The sequence below is a fragment of the Polypterus senegalus genome, chromosome 1, assembly GCF_016835505.1.
Source record: "Polypterus senegalus isolate Bchr_013 chromosome 1, ASM1683550v1, whole genome shotgun sequence".
In the NCBI taxonomy this organism is placed as follows: Eukaryota; Metazoa; Chordata; class Cladistia; order Polypteriformes; family Polypteridae; genus Polypterus; species Polypterus senegalus.
Window position 1 is genome coordinate 159,469,039 of NC_053154.1, and position 17,795 is coordinate 159,486,833.

General features: G+C 37.9%; 1 protein-coding gene across 9 annotated transcripts in view; it reads right to left on the minus strand.

Annotated features, from left to right (window-relative positions):
• tnika (TRAF2 and NCK interacting kinase a) overlaps positions 1 to 17,795 on the minus strand; it is a 385,955-nt gene that overhangs the window by 314,887 nt on the left and 53,273 nt on the right. For all 9 annotated transcript variants that reach the window (XM_039761347.1, XM_039761379.1, XM_039761361.1 and 6 more), the window contains exon 2: positions 5,675 to 5,740. In XM_039761347.1, coding sequence (XP_039617281.1) covers positions 5,675 to 5,740 — 66 coding nt within the window. The remainder of the gene's footprint in view (positions 1 to 5,674; positions 5,741 to 17,795) is intronic.

Consider the following 17,795-nt stretch of genomic DNA (forward strand, 5'->3'; position numbering starts at 1 on the left):
ACCCTAATGCCCCAGTGCAGCGACAGAGGTACTGTGCTGTAAAAATTGGCACCACCCTTTGGATGAGACGTAAAGCGAAGGTCCTGACTCTCTGTGATGATAAAAGATCCTTGAGCATTGTTCAAAAAGAGTATGGTGTTTCTCAATGTCCTGGCTAAATTACCAACCATGGCCTGGTCATTCTGGCCAACTCTTCATTCCCTGTCTCTTATTGATCAGCTATCTCTCGCACCCCCTGTCATTACATAACAGCTAATGTGAAGTGAATGTAATGGTGTAAGAATGGCTGTCATCACATTAGTGGAAGTTGAAGAGGTTCACCACTGTTTATTTAAGGTGCTTTGAGTAGTTTAGAAAAGTGCTACATAAATGTAATTATTATCATTATTATTATTATTATTATATCCCTTCTTTTGCATGTGCTCATATACTGCAGATCTACTGTATAAAGGGGATTTCCGCATCTTTTAAGTGTTTCCTTTCACAGTTTTATTTAGGTGTCACAAAGCAACATTGTGCCAGCCTTTCTGTTTGGCTCAAGTATACTCTTAGTCTGCTGCAGAATGACACCTCCACTGCTATTTTTCCAAACAAGAAGCCTTTCTTGCCAATTTACAAAGAAACAAACCCTTCCCCACAAGAGTCTTTGCTGCCATTTCAGTGAGGAAACAACATGTGTCTAGAAGGCACACAATTTATTTCTAAAACCTTTCTTCAATGATTCACTGAATGACTCTAACATCAACAAAGAGCATTATGACACAATGCTTCACCACAGTGCAGCAGACTATGACAAAGCCAGCCGCTAAGGCAGCATGTGACAATTTAGGGGCTGGGGTTGAGTCATGTCTCTCTCGTCTAAGGACACTTTTCATTCTGAGTCTTTTAACAGACGTGTCTAATTTATTGGAATACATACAACAGAGTGACTAAGTAGGCTGTAGTTCACAGCTGAGAGACAGACTAGCATATCAAGGGCACACTGTGAACAGTTCTGTCAGCTACTCAAAGTTCCAGTGGATTGGGTATAAATCTGAGACCATCCACTGCCTGTGTGGAGATGGCATTTTCACCCTGTATTCATCCAGATTATTCTAGTGGTGCGTTAGTTTTCTCCACCATTTTTTAAGATGTGCAGATTATTTTAACTGGTTGTTTTATACTGATTTGATGTGACTGAATATATGTGGGTGCAATGGTATGGTCCTGTTATGCATTAAATGCTTCTAAGGTAAACTACACTTTTTTTTATAAATAATTGGATTTAGAAAAGGTGGTTTAGTGGAAACTCTGAACTGGCCCGTTATGAGTGATTGTGTTTATGTATATGTGGGAGTTTGCCCCTAGTGTAATACCAGCTGGTCTGTGGCTGGTTTTGCACTTTGCAACCCCAAGCATTAAGCAAACTTAGGAAATCTGTGGATTGGGAACTCTTGTGTAGCACTCTTCTCTGAATACAGGCTGATAGCGCTGGTACAAACATGATGATAATATTAAAATTAAAGTATTAAAAGTATTACAGATGTCACACACGTGCGCATGTGAGGCAGCTAGAAGTACCAAAAAAAGGTAATTCCATGCCAGGCCAGGGGTAGCGGGGTGCAGTAAACCTTTATCTTTTATACCTGCAGACCAGACACAGGAAATTCTGCTAAATTCTCTTCTGCCGACATGTCTAAAAAAGCAAGACAACTTCCCACTTTGAATTCAGTTCTGTGTTGGACACTTTCATGCTACCAAACCTTAATTTTGCAGCCTTATTCAAGTATACGGATGGCTGCCCCATACCTCTTTTTTATGTCAAGGTCTTTCATTTTACACAGTATTAAAATACACCAGCACATACACAAATATGCAAACAGTGAAGATTGTGCTAATATAAATTCCCACTTGTATAAGACATGATAGGTCTCAGTGACATTGAATGAAAGTGAAACAAAAATTACATTTAACAACATGTCAGGGTTGTAAGGTCCTTTACAAAACTCAGTCAGGTTTGATGACTTGGGCCAACTTGGGCATTCTATAGCATCTCAAGTACAAGCTTAAATCCACAACTGTATAAACCATAGTTGTCCAACTCTGATCGTGGAGTTATAAAACTCTGTGTGAATTCCAGCAAGAAAACATGTAGACACCAAAAAACAGGATATGTATGCCAAAAAACAATCAGATTTATAAAACCTGGTGTAAACAGATTTCTGTACAATTTTCCTTTATATATCACTTTCATTTTGTAAATGTGTGTATGTAAGTGCGTCTCAATACTGCAACAACCAAACATGGATTATGCCAATGAACCTCATACCTATGTAATCAGGATGCTGCAGACGTTCATTGGCTAGTACAGCAGTCTCCCATCTCACATATTCAGCCACCATCAATTACATTTTGGTGCTCTCTGCACTGCTGTGAAGCTCCACTTCTGTGCACTCTGGATTCTGGGAAAGGTATAAGGTGCCAACATCTGAGGGGTTAGCCACTATCACCAGGCACATGAAATGACAAGACTGCTGTCACATTGAATAGTACGGGCCATGTGAAACACTGAGGGTTCAGCCAGTTATCTTACCAATAAGCCAGCCAGCCAGCACCACACACAAGTCATCTGATCAACACTACTTTGTCACAAAATAAATGAATCATGAGTTGACTTAGCCAACTGACAATTTCGTCAGCCTTATTTTGGCATCAGAGATGACTTGTGTGTAAAAAGAATATTACTACTTTAGCAGCTTCATTCCTGCACTTATTTAAATGTGAGTGCTGTAACTGCCACACCAGTGTTGCATTATTTCCTTTTACGTTGGCATGCACAACCAAACCATGTAGAAACTGGCTTCCTGCACAGTGGGCACGACAGATCTGAAGTTTTGCTGAGATATTCCTGACCTGTCGTTCAATTTCCTGCAGATGATAGGTGTGTCTTTTGCTAGAAAGGCAACCATTTTTAAAACCTGCATGTGAATAGGTAGAGCCCGATTTCGGGCAATCTGTCTTTCTAATTCAAGGGCTAACTTGGCACGTAGTTCCAATAGAAGATCTTTCAAAAGTCTAAATCAGCTCATAAACCAGTCATCATCATGGGCAAAAAAATGTGACCAGTCCTTAAAAGCTTTAAGTTTCCTTAATATGACCATTTGCATTCTCTTCAAGCAGCACTAAACAAGAACGTGTATCAAACCATTAGGCTATAAATTGGCTGCTAGTGGACAAGATTTAGAGCTTTCTGTACGCAGTGAGTAAAACCACATCTGTGTTTTTACTACTCTTTTTTTTTTTCAAATCCTGAAAAATGATGACAGGTAACCTCTGTAAACTGATGAAGAGCCGAAAAAGTTTTTCAGTGTAAAAATACACAGCATTGGCATTCTTAAAAGAGAACTACAATTGAGTCTGTACATCATATTCATAGCTTCTGAGACTTAATACGTTTGTCACATCAACACATATTATAATAACAGCTTAGAGATATGAACTCCTGGTTTGGCAACATTTCCCTACTTTATTGATGGTGTCCTCGTTTCCCAGTTTCTCCAAAACGATGTGTATGTTTGTATCAGATTTGCTGTAAATATACTCAGGGTTTACCATCACCTTTTCTTTCATAAATACCAACATTTGCATGGAAAGCTACATATGCACATTTCAAGCCTCTTTTTGTGCGTTTGCACAAAAAAAGAATCTAACACCTAGAGGGCAGCAGTAGCTGCAGGCTTTCCTTCCTGCAACTTTCTTATCAATGACCAGTTTCTGCTCTAATATACTTCTCTTCCCCTTCATTTTAATTGCCTTGTTTTTCAAGACACAGTCCTCTAAATAGGTTATTTTCTTCTTTGAATGCCAGTCAAACAAAAATGATATGTGAAGTGATCCAATAGGTGATCAGTTAATTTGGAGGCCTCAAACTCTAACCACATCCACTCTAAGCAGTTTGTTTATTAGAAGCAAATTGTTGTTGTTAGTTAAACCCAATATGTAATTCCATAGCTTGTTGCTGCTCTCATTCAGCCAAAGCAGACATTTTCAAAACTGTTGATTTTCCTTTTTTTAAGACCACCGCCAAAATGTTTTTTGGACCAGAACAGATCAACAATACTGACACCTTAACCTTTCCTTATATTATAATATTGTGTGATGGACACAGATTAGCTTGTCATAGTGTTGGATAATTTTGTGTCTCATTTTTGTTTGGCTGCTAATCAAGCAAAAAAAAAATCAATTAAGTGCTTGAAGTCTAAACTAGCAAGTCACTTAAAATGTAGTCAAAAGAAGTTAACAACTGGTCACTGAGTGAGAAAAGGGTAAAAATGAAATCCCGAAGCCACTTTAGTTCTTCAGAATCAGAATGGACACCCCTGGTATAAAGGTCTGCAGTTTCGTCAATAGCTATGACATTTAAACTAGTTTCACCTTTCACTTCATAAATATCAGCCTCTTTCAATATTCAATATAAACAATGCTGAGAATGCACTTGAAGAATTCCCATTTATTCATTCATTCACTGACTGTGCTACCCATCTAAGACAGGTTAAAATCTAAGTAATCGACACAGACCTCGGCATTAACATTTGCAGTGCACCGTCTATTAGAATTTACTTTAATGCATGTAGTAATAAAATGCAGTCCATTTATCATTCCAAAAACTGGTGCATTATGAACATTTATAGTAATATAATGCATTACTACAAATATTTGTGATTTGTCATCTGTTGGAATGACAGCTGCAATGCATATGTCTCTGTTGTATGCCATTTGGTAATGGGATTTGCAAAAGCATTACTGATGTTTGTGACACATTTTCTATTGGACTGAAAGAGACATAGCAATCAGCCGAACACACAGACACTTATGCTTTTGTTATGGTAGATTAATTGTGATCTGCTCACAAAAATGAGCCAGACAGGACTTATTCAAAGAGCAACAGGTGTGAGACAGGTATGCACCTTGTGCAGTATGCCGTTTCATTTCAGGAAACCCTCAAACTGTTAACATGGCAGCATTTATTATTGGGACATTGAGACACAAACGGGCATGCCGGGAGAAAAAGCAGAATCAAGTCACATTGTAATAGCATTTCTTGTGAAAAGTACTATAAAAACCTATACAGTAATATGTTATATTAATCACAACTGTACATTTGTACTTTCAGATATTATTTTCTATGGTACTTTCAAGTTAATCCATTTTATCTGCACACTAACCAAAGGCTATCTCCGAAAACAGTTATGCAGCAAAAACAAAAAAACTGCGAACAGATTTATTTTCTGAGAGAACAAAATAGACATTTTTTGTCCAGGTTGAACCTACAATATCATCCAAATATCTTGAGCACTTTCTTATCGTAAGTTACTGTTGCAGATGTAGTTGAAGCTTGAATACAATGGGCATACAATTTAAATGTATATTGGATAGGACACATGTCCATTGCAGGATGGGACCTGCACAGGTTAACATTTAATCTTAAAAAGTAGTTGAACCTCACCTGAGGAGAAAATACAAACTCTAGGACCCTAATATAACTCACATTTGGATTTGGATTCCACCACCCCACATTGCTAAAAGAAATATATTACAGTTTGGTACAGAAGTGCAGTCTTATAAATAATAAATAAAAAGTGCAGCCTACACCCTGTGCTATAGCAAAATTTAAGGATAAAATGCATTTTCTTACCTTATACACTTGTCCATATGTTCCATTACCAACAAGCTCGACCAGTTCAAAAATGCCTGCTGGGTCCTGTGGAAAAAAGTGACAGTAAAATATAAGCCTCTTATTGTGACTCTGTCATGTAAAAGATACTGTAAGTCACATGTGAAAATTCTTACAAACGCAAGTGGATTTATAACCTTTAGTAATCCCATCCCAGTAATTCCTTTGATTTCCTTCTGATAAAGCCAGCACACACTTGACCAAGACTTTCATAATGGGATTGTACATTATGTGTAAGTGCACCTCTGCTAGTTAAGATTACCTGAGATCAATTACCTGCATGCATTTAATAGCATAACAGAAAAGAACATTCTGAAAACTGTTTAAGCAGGGTTGTAAGGGCCAAAGCCTGTCCTGTTAGGAACCAGACCTGAACAAGGGACTGGTCCACTCCTGTATGCACTTGCACTTCGGCAAATTAGGCTAAAACACAATTATTTGGAGATGTGGGAGGGCAACTTAGACATGCACCACTAAAGTATGCAAACCTCACATAGACAATGAGTGGGTGTAGACTTTAAACCAAAAAATGCTTTTAGGAGAACTTCCATGGTATTTTGAGACAATGTAATTTTGGCACACATCTTAGACTTTTATTTTTTTTTTACACTTGTCATTAACGCATCCAGATAATTTACAGTAATTCACCCTATCACTCTCTATAAGTCAATACCAAAGACTCTTTTTTATCTATTGCTTTTATAAAGATGTATAATTTAAAAAGATCAAGATCAAACAGCACAACCGCCAACGTTTAACAGTGCACATCCATGTTTCACACCCTATAAAAACACTCGTATTTTATCCCCACAGACCCCCGTGACCCTGTATTCGGATTCAACGGGTTAGGGAATGGATGGATGGATGGATGGATGGATTTTATCCCCATGACTCGAACAATTCAGGCCAACAAAGCTCGCCAGTCCTATCCACTTATTTCTTCCAAGAAATTTCAAGTCGAGTTTTGAAAGTCCCTAAAGTCTTACTGTCTACCACACTACTTAGTAGCTTATTCCAAGTGTCTATCGTTCTTTGTGTAAAGAAAAACTTCCCAATGTTTGTGCGAAATTTACCCTTAACAAGTTTCTAACTGTGTCCCTGTGTTCTTGATGAACTCATTTTAAAATAAGTCTCGATCCACTGTACTAACTCCCTTCATAATTTTAAACACTTCAATCATGTCATCTCTTAATCTTCTTTTGCTTAAACTGTAAAGGCTCAGTTCTTTTAATCTTTCCTCATAATTCAACCCCTGTAGCTCTGGAATCAGCCTAGTCACTCTTCTCTGGACCTTTTCTAGCGCTGCTATGTCCTTTTTCCACCCTGGAGAACAAAACTGCACACAGTACTCAAGATGAGGCCTCACCAGTGCATTATAAAGGTTGAGTATAACCTCCTTGGACTTGTACTCCACACATCATGCTATATATCCTAACATTCTGTTTGCCTTCTTAATGGCTTCTGAACACTGTTGGGAAGTCGATAGCTTAGAGTCCACTCGATTTTCTGACTGCCCATTGTATATTCAAACCTAACATTTTTACTTCTTATGTGTAATACTTTATATTTACTGAAATTAAATTTCATCTGCCACAAATCTGCCCAAGCCTGTATGCTATCCAAGTCCTTCTGTAATGATATAACGGATTCCAAATTATCTGCTAATCCACCTATTTTAGTATCATCTGCAAACTTAACCAGCTTGTTACTTATATTCCTATCCAAATCATTTATTTATATTAAAAATAGCAGTGGCTCTAGCACTGACCCCTGTGATGAGACCCAGTTCTGATGATTTCCCTTGCACCATTGCCCTCTGATTCCTGTGTCTGAGCCAATTCTGCACCCATCTAAAAACATCCCCCTGAACTCCCACTTCTTTTAATTTGATGCCCAACCTCTCATGTGGCACCTTATCAAATGCTGTCTGAAAGTCCAGATAAATCTATATACAAAGTCCAGATAAATTTATATATAGTATATAAAACAGTTCCATGACTGACTGACAGACAACACACAGACCAAACCGCTGGACCTATAATGACATGGATAACCGCTAAGAAAGGATTTTTTGAAATTCCATCCCTAAGGGGGTGAATTGGGAGGCGTCAACCATACCCGTTCTTTTGCCACTGAGAAGAGGGGCAAACGACACGGCGCGCATGCGTGGAATGAGGAAGGGGATGTTTCTGTTTCTGCCTGACAGTAAAGTGAGCGACAGCCGTGCATCATTTGCCGAGCGACCTGATGCTATGCACTTCGGTCTATAAATGATAACTGATAGTTTACATTTATCCAGGCATTGCTCAAATACAGAATAAGCCTATAGAATGGTTTTGTGAACGGGCCATTTTGACTCCAAAAAACGATCAAGCTGCGTTCATTAATGAAATGTTGTTGAAGTCCTTTGACGGAGAAGAAATGGTCTACAAGTCGATAGACACTGTTTGTAATACAGATGAAGCCATTAACTATCCGGTAGAGTTTTTAAATTCCCTTAAACAACCGGGTCTTCCATACCATAGGCTTACTCTGCGGAGGGGCACACCCGTAATGCTCCTTCGGAATTTAAAACCACCGAAACTGTGTAATGCCACTAGACTGCAAGTCAAAGCCCTACATAAAAATTTAATCGAAGCCATTATTTTCACCGGGTGTGCTCAAGGAGAAAATGTGTTCGTGCCGCGCATTCTTCTAATATCCAATGACCTCCCCTTTGACTGCAATTTCCCCTCAAAAGTATGCTTAAATTAGTCTGAGGGACAAACTTTGAAATACGCTGGCGTAGATTTAAGGAAAGATTGTTTCTCCCACGGTCAGTTTTACGTAGCTTGCTCACGCGTAAGTTCGTCCACGAGCCTGGTAATATTAGTGCCGCCCAATACAGAAACAAAAAATATTGTTTATAAGGAAATCCTCTAAAAAGCATAAAAATATTTACACTCCCACGGCGTCAGAAAGTTCCACGCGAAGAAAGTCACGGGCAATAACTATAAGTTCATATATATATTTCCGAAAAAAAAAAGTATATTAAAGCAGGGTCCCGCGCGGACGAAGTCGCGAGTAAAAGCTAGTAATATCATAAGCTCCACTTTGATCGTAACCTTTTGTTGCCTCCTCATAGAATTCCAGCCTGTTAGTAAAACCCGACCTCACTCTTCTGAACCCATGCTGACTGTTCAGAATAACTACTGTCCTTGTGTTGCTCAATCTTATCCTTAATAATTCCTTCTATTAATTTTCATGTGACGCATGTTAAGCTTACTGGGCTATAGTTGCTTGGATCTGCCCTGTCACCCTTTTTATATAATGGGATGATACAGTACAGTATTTGCCATTTTCCAGTCCTTCAGAATCTCTCCAGTGTGCAGGGACTTCCTAAAAATATGTGTCAAGGGTTTATATATGTACTCACTAGCCTCCTTAAGAACACAAGGATAAATATTATCTGGTCCTGGTGATTTGTTTGATTTCATCTTATTTAATCTGAGCAGCACTTCTCCCTCTACAATTTCCAAATCCCTCAGTACCTCCTTAGTAGTCGCATTTACCTCTGGGAGGTTATCTACTTGTTCACTTGTAAACACCTCAGAAAAATGTAAATTTAGGGCATCCGCTATTTCACTGTCTCTTTTAATTCCCCTTTACTATTCCTGATGCATTTGACCTCCTCCTTGAATGTTCTTGTACTACTAAAATACTGAAAGAATCTCTTAGGGTCTTCTTTCACCTTATCTGCTGTATTCCTCTCCAACTGTCTTTTAGCCTCCCTGATATCCTACTTAATGGTTGCCCTCATATTCTCATACGCTCTACGATTCACTTTGCAGTCATTAGTCTTATATGCCTTATAAAGCAGTTTTTTCCTTTGCAACTTCTTTTTTAAATCTTTATTAATCCACCGTGGAGTTTTTTTTAGTTTCCTATTAATTCCAAATTTAGGCATGCATCTGTCCTGCATTACATGTAAAACATTTTTAAACCTGTTCCACTGCTCCTCGACTGTCTCCATACTTAAAAGTTTATCCCAGTGTATCCTACTTAGATATTGTTGCATCTGCTCAAAATTAGCCCTACCAAGGTTCAACTTAACAATTTTAGTATTTGCATGTGCACTCTTACAAAATACTGAGAATTGTATTACATTATGGTCACTTGACCCTAGTGGTTTAATCACCTCTACACCCTCAATTCTATCATATCCATCCATCCATCCATCCATTTTCTAACCCGCTGAATCCGAATACAGGGTCACGGGGGTCTGCTGGAGCCAATCCCAGCCAACACAGGGCACAAGGCAGGAACCAATCCTGGGCAGGGTGCCAACCCACCGCAGGATTCTATCATATGCACTAACAAAGCATTTCAATAACTTAACATTTTGTCTCAGGTTCTGTTGTTGACTGTCATGACCAAAGCAAATTATCCACAACAAATAACAGTCAGAATGTGAAAAGCTAAATGACAACCATAGTGCATTAAATGTGAAAGGCATTCAAAACTAATCATAAATTACATAGCATTCTCAAACCTGCTTAATTCAATTCATGGCCACCGTGCACAGAGCCTGTTATGTCAGCATTGGGTGCAGGGCAAAAAGCAACCCTAGACATGGTGCCAGCCCAGTGAAGACACTTTTAATTTTTTTCTTGAAAATTTGTCCTTATTTTTTTAGCTTAAAGATGCTTTCTTGGATTTTTAATTTTCTTTAAAACAAAGAACAGATACTTTCTTAACGTATCACTTATCCTTAAATAAAATGGTTGCTGCGACTTCACACACTGATATCCATGCACAGAGAAATGACAACGATATCCCTACCAAATGCCAGGACAACAAAACCATCTAGTGACTTCACTGATATACAACATCAACTGAGTTATGTAAACAAAGAAATGATAAGTAATATTTAATAAGTAACTAATGAACATAAAATAATAATAAAGAGAACAATATCACCAATTATTCCCACAGAAATTTTGAAAGATAAGCCCTATGTGCTAAATATGCTTGTTTGTACAGGTGCTGGTCATAAAATTAGAATATCATGACAAAGTTGATTTATTTCAGTAATTCCATTCAAAAAGTGAAACTTGTATATTAGATTCATTTATTACACACAGACTGATGTATTTCAAATTAAATTAAAATTTTATTTCTTTTAATTTTGATGATTATAACTGACAACTAATGAAAGTCCCAAATTCAGTATCTCGGAAAATTAGAATATTGTGAAAAGGTTCAGTATTGAAGACACCTGGTGCCACACTCTAATCAGCTAATTAACTCAAAACACCTGCTAAAGCCTTTAAATGGTCTCTCAGTCTAGTTCTGTAGGCTACAAAATCATGGGGAAGACTGCTGACTTGACAGTTGTCCAAAAGACGACAATTGACACCTTGCACAAGGAGGGCAAGACACAAAAGGTCATTGCTAAAGAGGCTGGCTGTTCACAGAGCTCTGTGTCCAAGCACATTAATAGAGAGGCAAAGGCATGAACAAGATGTGGTAGAAAAAAGTGTACAAGCAATAGGGATAACCGCACCCTGGAGAGGATTGTGAAACAAAATCCATTCAAAACTGTGGGGGAGATTCACAAAGAGTGGACTGCAGCTAGAGTCAGTGCTTCAAGAACCACCACACACAAACGTATGCAAGACATGGGTTTCAGCTGTCACATTCCTTGTGTCAAGCCACTCTTGAACAAGAGACAGCGTCAGAAGCATCTCGCCTGGGCTAAAGACAAAAAGGACTGGACTGCTACTGAGTGGTCCAAAGTTATGTTCTCTGATGAAAGTAAATTTTGCATTTCCTTTGGAAATCAAGGTCCCAGAGTCTGGAGGAAGAGAGGAGAGGCACAGAATCCATGTTGCTTGAGGTCCAGTGTAAAGTTTCCACAGTCAGTGATGGTTTGGGGTGCCATGTCATCTGCTGGTGTTGGTCCATTGTGTTTTCTGAGGTCCAAGGTCAATGCAGCCATCTACCAGGAAGTTTTAGAGCACTTCATGCTTCCTGCTGCTGACGAACTTTATGGAGATGTAGATTTCATTTTCCAACAGGACCTGGCACTGCACACAGTGCCAAAGCTACCAGTACCTGGTTTAAGGACCATGGTATCCCTGTTCTTGATTGGCCAGCAAACTCGTCTGACCTTAACCCCATAGAAAATCTATGGGGTATTGTGAAGAGGAAGATGCAATACGCCAGACCCAACAATTCAGAAGAGCTGAAGGCCACTATCAGAGCAACATGGGCTCTCATAACACCTGAGCAGTGCCACAGACTGATCGACTAAATGCCACGCCGCATTGCTGCAGTAATCCAGGCCAAAGGAGCCCCAACTAAATATTGAGTGCTGTACATGCTCATACTTTTCATGTTCGTACCTTTCAGCTGGCCAACATTTCTAAAAATCCTTTTTTTGCATTGGTCTTAATTGATATTCTAATTTTCCGAGATACTGAATTTGCGACTTTCATTAGTTGTCAGTTATAATCATCAAAATTAAAAGAAATAAACATTTGAAATACATCAGTCTGTGTATAATGAATGAATCTAATATACAAGTTTCACTTTTTGAATGGAATTACTGAAATAAATCAACTTTGTCATGATATTCTAATTTTATGACCAGCACCTGTATCTATTATAAGTTATTATTGTTGCAAGTCTTGCCAAAGCATTTTTCGTAGTGAATATGCTGTGTTCGCTGGAAACCTTGTTTGTTGCATATTTTCCTGGAAATTCACTGTACGGCCATCTCAAGTCAACATATTTTTTTCCCAAGCACCCTATGATGCTTTCCAAGGCCAGTGTGACATCACAGAACTGTAGCAACCATGCACAAAACTTTCACACATGCCTACTGTAATGCTGTATCCGAATAAATCTCTCAACCTATAATTTCTGATTTAGAAAGCAGAAAGAAAACTTGTGTCAAACTCTGAATTCCTACTTAGAAACTTGGGCCAAGTTTATCCAACTTCAGATTATGACATCTATCCAAAATGGCGTCATACACTGCGATCAGAAAATAGAATAACACCCTTTTAGGTTTAATTTAATTATTAGAAGAATTTTCTTTACATGAATCACCTCAATCCGTAATCCGTAATACTAAATATTGAGAATATTGCAGAAAAACTCAATATTAGCTTGATATGTACTACTGTTTGAAATACATCAGTCTGTGTGTAATGAATGAATCTAATATACAAGTTTCACCTTTTGAATGGAATTACTGAAATAAATCAACTTTGCCATGATATTCTAATTTTATGACCAGCACCTGTAATTATTGTGTGTGGATGGACAGCTTTCTCCACTACTTAGGTTTAGGTATGCTTTAAATAAAGATGTAAATTTATAGTGCAACTCATATTAAATAAAACAGAAGAGCTATCTTAGAAAATAATCTGCAAGGTCAAGCATACTTTGGGCATTATGACGGAAGTCAATGTAATATTAGTAATCAACAGTGTCTAACAGCAAAGTTATAGTTTTCATCTCATAGCCAATTAGACCTGGGTAAAAAATATCTATTTTCTGATTAATTGCTATTTTTCGTTTAAATGATTCAATATTGATTCTTAAACTCTGAGGATTGATCTCTTGAAATCGCTAGCCTGCCCTATTTCAATATGTAGATTTTTGCTTTGTTTTTAGCGCTCAATTGAGTAGATGTCACTAATGCGCCTGTTAAGACTTTCTATGGAAAAAGCACTTTAATTCCTCACATAAAATGGTGTGTTATCCTCAACTGAAATTAGTACCTAAAGTTAAATTAGATGTGTGGACTAATTACGTATTCAAACAGTGCGTCGGTCAAGAACAACTGAGTAAAAGCAAAGCCATATGTAATCAGTGCCACTCAGAAGTTACTTATTGTTAAATTGGAGAAATCTTTTATCTCAATGTCACTCATAAATGTAATCTCAGTCAACATCCAAACGAGTAGAGCCTAAACAATCTGCACTGGAAACGGCATTTAGCTCCATGCTTGCATTTAATTCACCTTGTACCCAAAAAAAACAGTAAAATCTATAGCAGCTTTTATCTGTAAAGATATGAGATCCTATACCATAAGCATGGTATTATGGGAAAGATTCTTTTCTGTTTATCTGTATGTGTTTTTCTAAACATGTGCACATGCATTTTGCATGTTTTGAGCATGTGAATGGATAACGGACATGTGGATTATGTGATGTTAGTTACTCCACAATTTTTTTCTGCTTTCTATACACGTTTTCACATTGTTGTCTAGCATTTGTCACTATGGTGTTTGATTCAATTAAGATTCTTTTTCATGTACTTTCTCCACTAAAGGATGAGATTAAAAAGTATTCTCGGCTATTACCACAAACTATGTCGGTTAAGTAACACATTAAAAAAATCCTTTTCGGGTGGTGTATTTCTTTACGGTTGTCAGATGAGTGTCCCTTTAAATCTGGATTTGGAAGTAGATGAGTTAGAGCAAATACTCATTAGTGATTGGAACTGAGGCCAGAATTAATGGAAAAATAGAGAAAGGAGGTGAGCGTATGGTACTAGAGCTTTTGGGAAGTATGCAAGCTATCCTACCTAATAAATGAACTTCAGCACCTGCATAGATGAGTAAGTGTGACCTACAAGATCATCTTTCCAAGAAGAAAAACAGCTAATTTTGATTTATTTGTTTTGTATGCGGAAGAAGCAAAAAAAATACTAAACAGAAATCATACATCAGGAACAAACAAGATTCAATCAATCAAGCAAATTTTTCTTTGAAGATCAAACCAAAAATTGTATTTGTGAATGTTAAGAAGTCTGAAATTCATTTTAAAGATGGTCTTTTCTTTATTTTTTTACTTGCCATCCCCCACAGCTCCACCTGCGTAGCAGTGAAACGGGACAAACTTTAAAAATCAATAAACAAAATGGTATCGCTAGCTAAGCAGAGGCAAGGTACACTCCAAAACACAGAGGTAGACCAACTCCCCACTCCTGACATCACGCTTCCCCCTCCCCTTGGCCCACAGCCTCTGTCTCGGATTAGCGTGAATACAGTATATCACTCCTGCAAGCGAACTATGATTCGTAGCGCGATGAGAGAAGTCGCAAAATCAACCAGAATGTTCAAGTATATTCTAGTAAGTAATTCTCTTGTTCACTAGCTAAGCGGATGTAAGATATGCCCTGAGGCTGGCATGTGATTGAGGAGGGCCCCCGCCCTCCTGCATCTCTCTCGGATTCACGCAAATAAATCAGTACCACAACTGAACTATGATACTTAGCACAATGAGAAAGGTCGCAAAATCAACTGGAATGTTAAAAAAAATTATAGAAAAAAACACGATCTAAATCCATTAAGGAGTTCTCTCGTGAAAAGTGGACAGACAGACAGACAGACGTTGGATTTTATGTATAGAGAGATATATAGACAAGATTTGTGCAACTAACTAGATCTTCCATATCCTAATTGTGATTCTGTATCTTCTGCACATTGACATGTTAGAAAGAGGTGTTCTAACACCTGCAATGCATCATAAAAACACAGCATGACATCGTTTTAGTGTCAATAAACAAAAAGAAAACAATGAAAATGAAAAATAAAAAAGTGGAAAAAATTTCAAAATACCTAAATTCATGCCAAAGACCCTGAAACAGTGGTGTTTATTTTTTTACAGCTTACTCCTTCTGTTTATTTCTTCTTTCACTTATATTTTAACAAGCACACCATTTTTGTATACTTTTGGCTTCTTCTTAGGAAAAGAGGGTCACTAAGAGAATGGCCTCTGCCTTTACAACATAAAGAATAAATAAAAAATATATGTGGCCGCTCATTTATATTATCTATGGCCTGCAAGTAAGAGAGCCGCAGCTGCAAATCTGAAGTTCAGATGATAGGTTGTGGCAATAATTTACATTTATTTAAATGAAAAGTAAAAACCCTGACAATTCTGAAAAATGAAAGATGAACTAAGCCTTCAAGGCTTTCAATGAAGAATTGCTCTTGTTATAAATTAAATACCAGCCAGACTGTGAATTAGATGATTCATCAGCAAAAAGGAAAGAACAAGAAACACGTGACCAGATGAACCGAAACTATCACAATTTGTATTAAAGTCAACACAAAGATGGTATCATTTGATAAGTAAAGGTTCACACAGAGTTTTAAAACAGATAGAAGGAGGCTTAATCCGTTTGAAAAAGTATTAAACGCTGCAGGCAGCCTCATTAAGGAGCTATAAAACTAGAATGACAGCATTATAAAACAAGCTCTCCAAGCATTAACGACTACTCAGAGGAAGGAAGATGAGCTTCCAGGAGAGAAAAGGGAGAAAGCATAAAAATCTTCATCACAAGTCAACCTGGTAACGGTCAATTAATGCCCATATAGCCAAACTTGAGTACAACAGGCAGAAAGGACACCTACAGTTTTCGGCCATGTAAAACACTTCACTGACACATTAACACAGAGGAATATCTGAAGCCTAATTTAGAAAAGCTATTCCTCTTCACTCTAAGTGCTTTGACTCCTTTACACAATCCAGAGATGTCTGTCTTTATTATGTTGATGACTGAGGTACTGGCAATTTGTGATTATATAATAATAATAAAACAAATGATAAAGCCCTAACCAATAGCATTTAAAGCAGTAATACACTCAAAATGTCATTCATAGCATAGCTTACACCAATGAATAGACCTACAGACACAGAGCCCTTCCTGAGTTTTGAAAGTCAAGCATATACAAAATACAAATGTATGATATTTTAATGGTAATTTTTTATGCCTGTTTATATGTACAATGTAGTAAATATTGTAAAGTACAATACAGAGAAATGCTAGACAAGCTGGCACAAGGTGGAGGGCATTTTAAATTTAAGCCGACATTAAGATTTGATGCAACTGTGTTTAAAATTATCAAGGGAATCAGTATGGTGGATCCCATCTTTTATTTCAAAATGAATTCTTCAAAAAGAACACGGATATACAGATATAAATTTGTTTACGGTACAGATGTTGCGCAAATGTTAGAAAGGTTTTCATCGCACAGTAAACCACAGACACATGGAACAAATCACTAAGTAGTGTGGTTGATGGCTGGACTTTGGAGACCTTCAAAAGTCAAGTGGACATTATTTTGGTCTAATTAGATTAAGTATGATTGGCTGTTCTTGCCAAAACTGTTTTATCCTAATAGGAGACAATGTCCTGGTGTGATAAATACTGCAGTCATGCATTAAAATTTCTATACCTTTTTTGGAGGTCATTATTTTAGATATTACTGAGACATCATATGACCCTGAACTTTAAATTAATATATTGTGAGGTTTCTGAAGTCTTTTAGCACCACCTAAAAACCAACGAGGCGACATGACGAAGTGTGTCCTGAAACCTGATTGCTGCATCTGTGGAAGATTGCCTGTCTATTGCTGGGGCAACCACAGGCTCACAGTGCTGTACTGGAGCACTGAGGAAGCAAATCTGAGTTGACCGTGGGCACGCTATAAGCGCCTGTCGTCAATGGGTGATGCAAGGAACATTATAATTGCAGGGAACCGTATTACTTGGCCACAACCCTGCATATCTGATGTGTCTGTGTATGGGAGAGTGGTAGATCCCGCTTCAATAAATAACTGTGCTGTTCCTGTTTCAAGCGGAATAAAACTGGTTTTACTAAAGTACTGAGACTCAGCCTTGTGTTTTGGGGTGCAAGACAGGGACTCATGTGTCACAATATGGAATGAATATGCTAAATAAATACCTCCCACATATAAAAAGGAAGTTGAACTCATATATTACGGAATTGTGATATTTAAGAAACCTTTATGATATATTTAACCTTTGATATTTAAGAAAATTCTTGTATGCAAGGGTAAACTCTATCGGGATCCCAAATTGATCCTAGTGTGTGCTTGGGGTGTGTGTGTGTGTGCGCACCCTGCAGTGGGCTGGCGCCCTGCCCAGGGTTTGTTTCATGCCTTGCACCCTGTGTTGGCTGGGATTGGCTTCAGAAGACCCCCGTGACCCTGTGTTAGGATATAGCGTGTTGGACAATGACTGACTGTATGAATATTGTTACCTTATGAAAGTCTGC